This window comes from Melitaea cinxia, chromosome 13 (genome assembly GCF_905220565.1).
Source record: "Melitaea cinxia chromosome 13, ilMelCinx1.1, whole genome shotgun sequence".
NCBI lineage: Eukaryota > Metazoa > Arthropoda > Insecta > Lepidoptera > Nymphalidae > Melitaea > Melitaea cinxia.
Window position 1 is genome coordinate 16,428,531 of NC_059406.1, and position 12,341 is coordinate 16,440,871.

At 34.2% G+C, this 12,341-nt stretch overlaps 2 protein-coding genes across 2 annotated transcripts; both read left to right on the forward strand.

Moving 5' to 3' along the window:
- The first annotated feature begins 295 nt into the window (after window positions 1-295).
- On the forward strand, window positions 296-6,156 carry LOC123658960 (cytochrome P450 6k1-like). Its single transcript, XM_045594251.1, has 7 exons — window positions 296-379; window positions 954-1,138; window positions 1,365-1,507; window positions 1,820-1,938; window positions 2,449-2,554; window positions 4,775-5,023; window positions 5,894-6,156. The coding sequence occupies exons 1-7, from the start codon at window positions 296-298 to the stop codon at window positions 6,064-6,066; spliced, it is 1,059 nt and encodes a 352-aa protein (XP_045450207.1). The 3' UTR covers window positions 6,067-6,156.
- A 620-nt stretch (window positions 6,157-6,776) lies between these two features.
- LOC123658961 (cytochrome P450 6k1-like) lies at window positions 6,777-11,719 on the forward strand. Its single transcript, XM_045594252.1, has 9 exons — window positions 6,777-6,938; window positions 7,289-7,489; window positions 8,257-8,403; window positions 8,650-8,834; window positions 8,926-9,068; window positions 9,150-9,268; window positions 10,224-10,338; window positions 10,429-10,677; window positions 11,424-11,719. The coding sequence occupies exons 1-9, from the start codon at window positions 6,777-6,779 to the stop codon at window positions 11,591-11,593; spliced, it is 1,491 nt and encodes a 496-aa protein (XP_045450208.1). The 3' UTR covers window positions 11,594-11,719.
- The last annotated feature ends 622 nt before the right edge of the window (window positions 11,720-12,341 follow it).

Consider the following 12,341-nt stretch of genomic DNA (forward strand, 5'->3'; position numbering starts at 1 on the left):
CCTTAGTCGCCTCTTACGACACCCACGGAAAGAGAGGGGGTGGCTATATTCTTTGCTGACGTAACCACACAGAAAATGACAATCTAAAAACTTTAAGCAATATGGTTTAATAAAAACTCAAATAGTAAGAATAGGGAACAATTTCTTTTAAAGCAACCCTTCTCTCAGTAATAGTTTATTAATTACAAAAAAAAAAAAAAAATCCATAATAATATTTACTAAATGATGAAAGGACCCAATCTGGTCGTCGTTACGTCGACAACTCAGCAGCGTCTTCACGGCATTTAGACTCAGAATGCTTCAACAATATATGCTCATCAAATCAAAAGAATTGGTTCGAAGAATTCACAATGACCGGAACATTTTAATCGATCTCAAGGTACGTATTAAAAGAAAGATGTAAATGTAGATGTGTGTTGCTAGAAAAGGGCTTTTATTCCTAATGAGGTCAAGGGATTAAACCTAATGCTCTAAGCTGCTTCAGCGCGGATTTGTGGATAATTATCTCAGAATTTCACTTAATTCAGAATTCAAGAATTTTTTCCTCCAAGAGTACGAGATATATTTGTAAATAAAGAAATAAATATTTATCTCTTTGTTGCCTGGGAAGTTGAACGTATCAGATGTCTCTTTCTTGCAAGGGACTTAAAACGTCTCTTTCCTCTCAGGTCCCAGCGAGCTCAGCGTTACTGTTTCAAACAATTTCACTGTATACTTTTTTCATACCACAGGTATACATCGTTTAAAAAAGTAAACTTAAAGAAAGAGATTTAGTACAAAGCCAGTTTCCCGAGTATGAAATAATATTAAAAAAACTACTTTCTCGTAGAAAGTTTATTTATTGAAGAATATATTAGGCTATAATAGATAATGTTGAATCTAGTAATTTCGTTCGTAAGACCTAGTGTGTAATTAATTATATCATAAGAAGTAATGACTATAATATCTTACAGAAAATGTACGTCGATTACACGACTGATGTCATCGGTACATCAGCTTTTGGCGTCAAAAGTGATGCAACCCTTACTAGGGGTGGACCCTTAAGGGAAATCACAGAAGATTTTTCGAAGTACGACATGTATAGGAATTTTTCATGGTACAGCCTATACTTTTTTCCGGAGTTAGCTGACATTTTCAGGTATACTAATCACACAAATTCTTATCTGACACTTATCTTTAGAGGATTAAAATCTAATATTATTGGATGCTAATTTCAAAAACCACAACATCTACAGGCAAGAAAATACTTGTAAAAGAAGATTGTATTGACAGAATTAGATATTCCATGCTTTACACAAATTCCTGTTTATTTTGACATGAGAATGATACTGACTGAGAATAATTCTTTATGTTCATCATCAAAGGTTCAAATTTTTCCCGAGGCTGGCGACAGATTATTTTAGAAAGATATTTCGAGCAGTGGCTTCGCAACGAGAAACTAACCAAATTGACGAGAAAGCGAAAGATCTACTTGACTTCCTGTTGAAGATACAGAAGCAAAATGATTGTAAGATGTAATTGTATTTTTAAAAATTTCGTACAATCCTAGTGTTCTACGTAAGATTGTCGGATGAGGATTGCGGAAAACCGGGATGTCTGGCACGAATTCGGGGAGGCCTATGTCCAGCAGTCTGAACTGAACTGAACAGAACTAGTGATATACGTTTAGCATGTAGTTATAGTAGTAGAAATGAGTCTCTAACATATATTGAACAGTAAAATAAAGCTCATTTACGTAACTCAAAAAGTACTTGTCAGATTTTTTTTTTTCGGAAGACATTCGATTAAAAGTAAAAAATTTCTCTATCTTTCTCTCCAGCATACTCAGACGATCTCATAATATCACAGGCTGCTATCTTCTTACTCGGTGGATACGAAAGCTGCGCCACTCTTTTAACGTATACTACCTATGAACTGGCGCATCTTCCTGAACTACAGGTAAGTATGTTCAAAACTATACAATTTGTGTAATTGTCGACGATTACTGCTGACTGCTATGATATGTGTTTTCAATTCGATTGTATTTATGTATGTTACCTCAGAACGTTTCATTGTGCTTACTGATTTCGATCATTCTTTTTTAAATCGAAAGTTAGTGCTACTCATGTGGTGTCATTTAAATTTAATCGATATATGACAAGTAACTTTTGAGTTACATCTAATAATGCAGATTTATTTGATTATTTTTTTCGTCGAGCTACGTTGTATTATACCTCATAACTTTACTTGTCGTTCTAGTTTTGATGATTCTTATTTTAAAACAAAATCTAATGCTTGTCTTATAGATAAATTTAAATTTAAACGAAATATGACAACCATTTTTTGAGTAATCTTTAATAATGCGTATTTACTTAAGTATTTTTTTCGTCGTCCCACATTGTATTACTTGTCGATATAATTGAAGTCGGTTTTTTTCGTTTGTGATCAAACACAATTATTGTATTTCAGGATAAAGTATATAGAGAACTACTAGAAGCCACAAAGAGTTCTAAAGATGGAAACATCGATACAGAAGTGCTTGCAGAATTAACGTACCTTAATTGTGTTGTAAAAGGTAAATTACTTGTTAACATTATTTTATTTTCTTTCTACAATATTGTAAAGGTTGCTGGATCGAAACAAGCTGTATATGTATATATACCGGCACCAACTTCAAAATTATAAAATATTTATTTAATCATTTCTGATTAACTAAATCAAAATACGAATTACTTTGTACTAAGTAAATTTATTTTTCACTTTTTAGATTCCTGTTTGAAGTCGGTTTTTTTTTGTTAAAAATTACTCAAAGTATTATTTTATCTTTGCGCATTTTTGTGATCTTATGTAAAAACTATCGAGACTCCCTCCCACCCCCTTGTAAGAAAAAGACATGGTCGACGCCCTCTCCCCCTAAATCGTCTTACGTAATAAATGAACCATACTTTAAAAATGGAATCATACTTATTGACAACGATTATCAATAACTACACTAACCTTAACAAATGTTTAAAGTGAGCTCCTCGAGTGATGCACAGTTCGGCACGTTCACGCATATTGTCTTTCACACAATTTAACAAGAATGGGTTACTTTTAAGTACTCTTCAATTGTGTATTGATAAGTCATATCTAATTCCTAATGACAGGTCACATTCATCACACGACATATTAGGTATACGCGTAAGATCGATTGATAGGCGCGCGCGCGGGAATATGGACGCACTCCAACATCCAAGCCTTGCGGCGGCGCTCGCCAAACTGACCTAGTGACCTACTAATCGAATTTAGCCGGAATTAAAATTCGCGGGGGTTGCAGCGGGCGGTGGCAATTGGCACAGTACAAGGCCAAGGCCGCACGCGCTCCGGTATGGCTGGAAATCAGTGTGCCGACATTTCATTTATTTAAATTGAAATGTATGGGAATTTGGTAAAACATTAAGTCATAAAATTCAAATCATAGTAATTCACTGTATTACTTAAGTTGGGCTAAGATCTAGACTAGGTAAAACCGAATTAGAAAAACCGAATTATGAGGTTTTTGGGTGTGGAGGGTGGAGGGTGTAGGGGAATCTATACAAGGTAACACTGTCACACCTCAAAACCCCATGGTTATGGAGATATCCATGGTTAAAGTTTTGAGGTTAGAAGAAGAATTTAAAGCTATTATAATACCTTTGAGCTCGTACTGTTTGCATTGTGTGACAAATCGACACTTTTAAACAAAATAACGCGTCAGACATAATATTCTAATAAAATTAGTAACATTGCGTGCTAGAATATAGGTTTAGAAATCCGAAAAATACCCAAAACTGAATCGGAGCACCCCACTGTCCACGTGGTCTTGGTCTGTCCTACCCCTAGAGTGTTTTTTTTTGTGCCGCGGAGGCGCGGAGGGAGGGCAGCCCTCGCGTTCCTCTAACTTTCGAAATTCTTCTTCTAACCTCAAAACTTTAACCATGGATATCTCCATAACCATGGGGTTCTGAGGTGTGACAGTGGTATCAGGGGTAGCGTTCCCCACCCTCTCCCCCCCTTCCCCCCACGGTCCCGAAATTCGGTTTTACCTAATCTAAAGCTTTACCCTTAAGTTGTAACAAAAAAGAGAATAATAATTTTACTCGTACTGTTAACTAAGAGTAAAGGTTCAAATTATCGAGCTAGATCCACACACGCACACACACACACACACTTCAGCCTATCGCAGTCCACTGCTGGACATAGGCCTCCCCAAGTTCGCGCCACACATCCCGGTCTTCCGCAATCCTCATCCAGCCTACACCGGCAATCTTACGTAGATCGTCGGTCCAACGGGCCGGAGGACGTCCCACACTGCGTTTGCCAAGACGCGGTCTCCACTCTAGGACCCGTCTACTCCAACGGCCATCGGTCCTGCGACACAGATGACCAGCCCACTGCCACTTCAACTTGCTAATTCTAAACAAAAAAAAAAAAAAAAAAAAAAAAACCCCCATGAGTTCGAGCTAGATCCAACATAAAGTAAAATCAACGGAACTTTCCATAAACGAGTTCTATATTTTAATCTTTAGGTTACTTAAAACGGTACAGAATAAACTCGTCTCTTATGAAATTCTAAGAAATTTGATATGTAATAATTTTCTAGACTCCAGAAAATTGGAATTATAAAAACTATTACTTTAATGGAACGGAACTAAGCGCAACATTAAAACTTCCGATATTTCTGCGACGTTGCAGTCCCTAACAGTAAAATTAAACACCCCTAAATAATTTGACATAGAAATACTATATATTTATTGTATCTTTTACCATTTTACAGAGGGTCTCCGAAAATACATGACATTAACATGGCTGGACAGAGTAACAGATAAGGAATACAAGATCGACGATAAAGTGACTCTTGAACCTGGCACGGTTGTGTATATTAACATTATTGGTATCCAGTATGACCCTCAATACTTTCCTGAACCTAACAAATTTGATCCTGACCGATTTTTGCCAGAAAACAAGCATACTGTTGAACAATATTCCTATTTACCATTTGGCGAAGGACCAAGAGCTTGCATCGGTAAGATATAATATTTTGTGTACCTCTAAGATGGCTAATAAGGTCCGCCTGACAGTAGTTGCTATTAATTTATTTGTCCGATGGTGATAGAGTGAAAAAAACCCCAACAGAAAAAAATCATACCTGAGAGCGGTATTATTAGGTTGAATATTGAGGTAGGGCACAGCAGGAAATTTCAGTAGCCCGACTGGGGTAGTACCTAACTACTACCTAACTACTATAACCTTACAGAAAATCGCAGCCACATAACACTGTTTCCAAGCAGTTTTGTGTTCCTGTTGGTGAGTTAGGTGACCAGAACTCCTGGGGGAATTGGGGATGGGGTCGGCAACGTGCTTGTGATGCTTTTGGTGTTGCAGACGTGTAAAAGTTACGATAATCGCTTACCATCAGGTGAGCCGAGGCTTGTTTGCCAATGTAGTTATAAAAAAATATATTTTTAATTCCTAATCCAAAAAATGCCTAAAGCATTGATTTCGAAGTCTTTTTTTAAACCAAGCAATTTATTCATTTGTCTTCAACATCTTCTACTAATAGAAGTGGTGAAGGTTTTAGTGATTTATTTGATATTAAATAATTACCGACGTCAGCAAACACCTACCGATGGAGGAATTTCGTTGATCATCAAAGGGATAAAGGGAGTTAGGGAAAATATATGAACGGTTTCCTTATTGACACGGAAGGTATAAGTCAGAATGTACAAATTTATGTTCAGTAGGATAAAGGTATAATAGAAATCATGGATAGAATAAAAAAAATACGTTTCAGAAAAATACATTACTGTACATACTTCCGCTGATTGTTATCTGTATTCTTTGCTAAAAAAGTATGGAATTCTTATCAATATAAATTAAAAATTTCATATTACAGGCAAGAGATTTGGTTTGATGACAGCTCAGTTCGCCTTGGCATCCCTTTTACTCAATTATAAGATCCAGCCTGCGCCAAACACGCCCCGACCTGAAGACGTTAAGATTGACAATCGTGGATTATTATATCTACCCGCAGATTCGTTGCATGTTTCCTTTGTGCCGAGATGCTAAAAAATAGCAAAACAACAACAATATAACGTAAAAACTCATGTAATAAAGTTACGTTGTAATTCACAATTACAATAAATAGCTACCTAATAATCACAAGATTTTTTTCATTGTTTAAATTTGTATTTTTAAATCATTGTTATATTTTGTTTTAAGGTCAACAGTATCAAATAAAGTTCATATACTTGACATAGTATCAAGTTTGAAATGAACACCGATAACAATAATGAAAACATACAATTCTATAAGAGAGCTAACACCCGCAGCTTTACTTGCTAGTAAAAGTATGAAATTTCATGCTTCATTAATTTATTAGATATTATTCATATATTTATTATTTACTGATTACTGCAAAATATAAACGGAAATCAAAGTATTGGAAAAATAATTAAAGATATCATCTATTGTTTCTTATTTAAGAATTAAATTATATATTATAATGTCTATAGACTTGTGGATACTAAGTGAGAGCGATATGTTTTGAATAAATAGCTGACCCGTATTTATGATTGAAGTGTACTGATAATCGATTTAGCACATTTGCTAACAGCAAAAAGTATTTTGGTGTCAGTAGTCATTAAGATAGTACTTAAATAAGTCGAAATAAATACACTTCATAATATTATTTTATTCTATAAACGTTTCAACGAGTTGGGTTGGTTCGTTGAGTTCAGGAAGAGAAATTACTATTATTTACAACTCAATTTATTACTATGTATCTGTTATTAATATTAGTTAGTATAATTCTGTGTGTTACGACCTTACTTTACTTATGGTGGTCTAAAGTCAAGAGATATTGGGCAGATCGTGATGTTCCCCATCTACCACCAGTTCCGTTTCTGGGTAGTATGACTTTTCTCATGAGAGAGAATATTGTAAGTTTGAGATTTATTTTACTTTCAAGATATTTTTATGTACTTTTTTCGTATTTCGGCATCGGTAATCAAATAGGCACCTTAAATCTGGAGAAACCCTATCAAATATTTCTTTTACAATAACTGTAACATCAAATGTATTTTGTTCTTCGTTCTTAAATTTTATTAGATTTAAATATATCAAACACTTACTGCTATAATTCTGCTTTAACAGAGTTAGTCTATTATATTTGCTTCTTAGACTATTTCAAGCCATTTACCAAGTTTCACATAGTTTAAAGTAGTTGATGTCCAAAAATCAGAAATGATTTCAGTAACTCTTACTTCAATTTTTTTCTCCTATGTCTCAGGGATATTGGTTACAACGGATGTATAAACAATTTGATAGTCCTTATGTAGGAGTTTGGATCTTCTGGAGACCTGGTCTTCTTATTAATTCACCAACATTAGCCAGAAACATATTAACTAAAGACTTCGATGTTTTTAGGAATCGCTTTTTGAGCTCAGGTGCAACAGATCCAATTGGTTCACTCAATCTCTTTACTGCTAATGTAAGTATTTATTAATGTTACTTTTATTAAATTTATATATATTGATTTTACTGTATTTGCACACATTTCAAAATGTGTAATGAAATTTCATATTAATTTACTTTGAAAGATATTTGAAGAGAACAATTCAGTATTTGTATTACGTGACACGTAAAACGTTACGTACGCAACTGGCTGACGCATTATCTGTCCGATTTCAGCACAGCCATGACATATTTTATTAAATCATAATGATGCTTGTCGTGGTCTAAGCATTTGTTATTCTGTTATACATGTTTCTGGGATTCAAAAACTTGATATTCTATTTATTTGGATACCTGTATGTAAAACGGTTACTAGTATATATCTGTCTGAATAAATATGTTCTTCTTTCTGCTTTTTCTGTTCTTCTTCATCCTTCTAAATAACTGCACTGCTGCTGAAAGCTGCTGCAGGCCTATGACCAGCAGTAGACTACGATAGGCTAAAGAGAGAGCAAGTATATGTTTGTATTGGACAATCAGAGTAACACATTGCGAAGTCGTAATAGTCCGCAGTTTTGTAAGCTTAATCTGCAAATTTCAAACTGTAACTCTGTTGAATCTGAAACACTTTAACTGTCAAGATAATTCAACTTACCGTGTAAACAGCCTTCTAAATTTGAATATTAATTAGAAAATGATAAAAAAAAACATATAAAAGTTAAGATTTTCCATTCAACATTTAAGAAGAGGCCGTAACTAGCGTTGTTATATCTTACAACTATAACTTGATTCTCTTACTTACAGGATGATCTTTGGACAAATATTCGAAAACAACTTGGTGGGCTATATACAGGTGCGAAGCTCAGAAATTTCCAAGATTACATTCGAAATAAAGCTAAGGAATTAGTTCAAAGAATCCACAATGAACGCCACAATAAGTTTGATATTATGGTAATTAAAAAAAAAATTATATCTTTAGCACACTGTAAAAGCTAGGTGCATTACTGCCGCTGCTTGGTCAAGATTTCTTTTCCTATAAAGGAAAGGGAGTAAAGCTACGCTAAAAATATCAAAATATAAAAAGAATATATTACTTTAATTCCTTTAACTTTAATCGCCCTTTTTGAAAAATCGATTTAGTTGACACCAATATTAAAGCTCCTATTTTATAAAACTGACATCTATGATGCTTTCTAGACTATTTTTGCTGACTACACAACCGACGTAATTGGTACTACGGCGTTTGGAATCAAGAGTGACGCAACCTTGACAGGAGCAGGACCGATAAGAGACATCACGAATGATTTCTCAAGATACAGTTTATACAGAAGTATAGGAGCGTGCAGCATATTCTTTTTTCCGGAACTGGTTGATATTTTCCGGTTTGTTTAACCTAATATTTATTCTTTTTATTTACAACTAGAAAGAGTATTGTTTTGCTATTTTGACTTATATACGCTTTTGGTTTTGCAGATTTAAATTTTTCCCGACATCTTCAATCAATTACTTTAAGAAAATATTTAGTACAATTTTATCGCAACGTGAAATAAACGAGAAGGGCAAAGACGTTAAAGATCTAATGGACTTCTTGATTAATATCAAAAAAGAAAACGAATGTAAGACCTAGAATTTGTTTAAAAATCTATTATATCTATGGAATTGATAGAGTTTTAACTTTGTTAAATTTCTTTTTATAGCTATTTCAAATGATGTATTAATAGCTCAAGCTGCTATATTCCTGCTAGGTGGATACGATACTACAGCAGGACTTCTCACATTCGCAACTTATGAACTGGCCTATAACCCCGAAATACAGGTGAACTAATTTAATTTAATATTACTATAATATGGCATTATCTGTGTGGCTATAGCAGTAAAGAATAAAGCCTCCCCCTCTCTTCCCGTGGGTGTTGTAATAGGCGACTAAAGGATAACCTAGTTCCACTACAACCTTGGAACTTAAAAAGCCGACCGATGGCGGGATAACCATCCAACAGCTGGCTTTGAAATACACAGGCCGAAGACAAGCAGCAGCGTCTTCGGTGTGACAAAGCCAGCCCTGCTGTCACCAACCCGCCTGCCCAGCGTGGTGACTATGGGAAAAACACATGAGTTCACACCATTTTTGGCGCGAATTTGTGGAGGCCTATGTAATAATCACGTGATAACATAAGAAATAATACAACCAGAAGTAGGTATTTTTGTTCTAAAATGTCGAAGCATTCTATTGGAGTCTCGAATTTATTCAGACTTGATTCTTGGAATGGAGTCATTGTGAATTTTACTATCATACATCAAGTGCAATGCACAATTTTCAAATGCAATGCACATTCTACAAACTTTCTTCTTTAGAAATAACTCTGAGCTAGTTTTGGAAAACTTCTTAACGCAAATAAGTCGGCTCTAAATCCAGTTAACTTTGTTGTGAGATTGGTAATGTATTATTTTACATCGACACATTTAATTCTTATTTTTAGTTGGAAAGTAATAATTCGTCGTCTATGCAATGAGCATGTTAAGTATTAAAAATTAAAAATAACAAAGGGCCGAAAACCGACCTTTACATAATCATTTTCAGTATAGATCTAAATGTATATCGCGTAGCGTGAAAGTTTTAAAGATACGGGAAAATTGAATTAATGCTGCAAATATTTGTTTTTTAAGCACTTTGTACAAATTTGACTGATACAAATACTTTATAGAATACTCATGATATGGTTAATAGCTTTGATCGAACTTTCAAATTGTATTTGACTACCATTCACTTATAGGAAAAATTATATGAAGAATTATTAGAGGCTAAACGCTGTAAGGATGCTGATTCAATTCACGATTTTGACATGACAACACTTGCTGAATTGCCATATCTTAACGGGGTCATGAAAGGTAAAGTACTCTTGCAGTATGTATTGATGCTCTTAGTTATAAGCTAAATTCCAATATGAATTTTATGAACAATATATGTTTTAATTACAGAAACACTTCGATTGTATAATACAATGGGATGGATTGATAGAATAGCTTCAGAAGACTACAAGGTAGATGACGACTTGACTATAGAGGCTGGTACCGTGATTTATATCAACTCATTCGGAATTCAAATAGATCCTAAATACTATCCTGACCCACATAAGTTTGATCCTGAGAGATTTTTACCAGAAAACAGGCGTAACATCGTACCTCACACCTTTTTACCTTTTGGAGACGGACCAAGAGGTTGCATTAGTAAATTATATTACATTACGTAAATTATAATAGCGCTTCAGCTTGTAATACTTTACTGCTGGGCATTGGCCTCGTTTCCCGTGTAGGAGAAGAAGGAGGCGAGCTTAATCCACCACGCTGCTCCAATGGGGGTCGGCGGAAAATTATAATTGCTCCGAATCAAGTATTTTGGAATGTGGATTTTGTTTAGATTAATTGTCATACTAAAAATGTAAGCGTCAGTGTCAGTTAAACTACGAGTTATAGTATTATTAACTGTAATATATCAGTAAGTTATTTATCAGAATTAGGGAGGGGGGGGGGTATATTTTAGTGTGTCAGTGACAATAGTGTATATATTTTTTCTTTTGACTATAAATATTTTTTCTTAATCCGAATGAGAAACTTAAAATTTTTTTTTAGTACGGACTTAAAGACAAATTAGTAAGAATTACACCGTCTAGTAGTTGCATAAAAGTATCTGATCGGACATCTTGTAGTACGAATACAATCACTAAGATTTTATAATGTCCAGTACATACAAATGGACCGACGATCTTCGTAAGATTGCCGGCGTAGGCTGGATGAGGATTGCGGAAAACCGGGATGTCTGGCGCGAACTTGGGGAAGCCTATGTTCAGCAGTGGACTGCAATAGGCTGAACTGACTAAACTGACAGTACATACAGGGAAGAAATTTTTACATAAACGGATCCCTTTTTAGAAAAAAAAATTATATATCATGTTTTCTTTTTTTTTATATTTCAGGCAAGAGGTTTGGTAACATGACGGTACAATTTGCTCTGGCACACATGTTACTTAAATACAAAATTCTTCCGTACCCCAATTCACCCAAGCCTTCAGAGATCAAAATCAGTACCAAAACTGTTTGGTTCTTTCCAGAGGAAGATATGCATGTTCAGTTCATCCCGAGATAATGTTTTACTACCTATTTAATGTTGTAATTAAAAAAAGTTTTAAACGTGTATTTAGTATTGATCGAAAGGAAAAAGAAAATCGATTTGATTTACTTATTCTCATATATCAACACTAAATCTTTTAAATTAATTTTTTTTAGAAACTTAAAATTTTTTAAATTTAGAAGGTTTCAAGCATCATTCACCTTATTTTGTAAATTCTATCCTCATCATTACAAAAATTTGTACAAACTTAATTGCCCCTTGCGATTGTAATTACTTACACAACTTAACCAGAATTATTGATACAGTACCATAATGCTTTACATGTTACTAGAAAATGATTATTTAAAAAATGTTGGAACATTATTTCATTTATGCGTACTGTCCTATATGGTGTAGTTTTTAATTTTTTATTTTTATATATGGTGTCTATAATTGCTTTGTGGAATGGCTTTTGAAACTAAAAATTATATTTCTTTTTTTTTTTACAAGTGATATATCCACGGGCTTATGAACCCATGTCCTTTTTTATTCTAAAAACATGCATTTTTTTTTTTTTTTTTTAATTATATTTCAGATCATACTAACAGATCTGGTGGACGTAAAGAACGCGTATGAACAAACAAACAGTTCAGCTTTATCACATATACATAGTAAAAGGGCAGATGTTCCAGATGCCCTTATTAAAACTTTACCAGATCGTCTTTGTGCCCGACCCTTGATATTTATGACCTCGAATTTAACTTATATAATATTCCCGAAAATA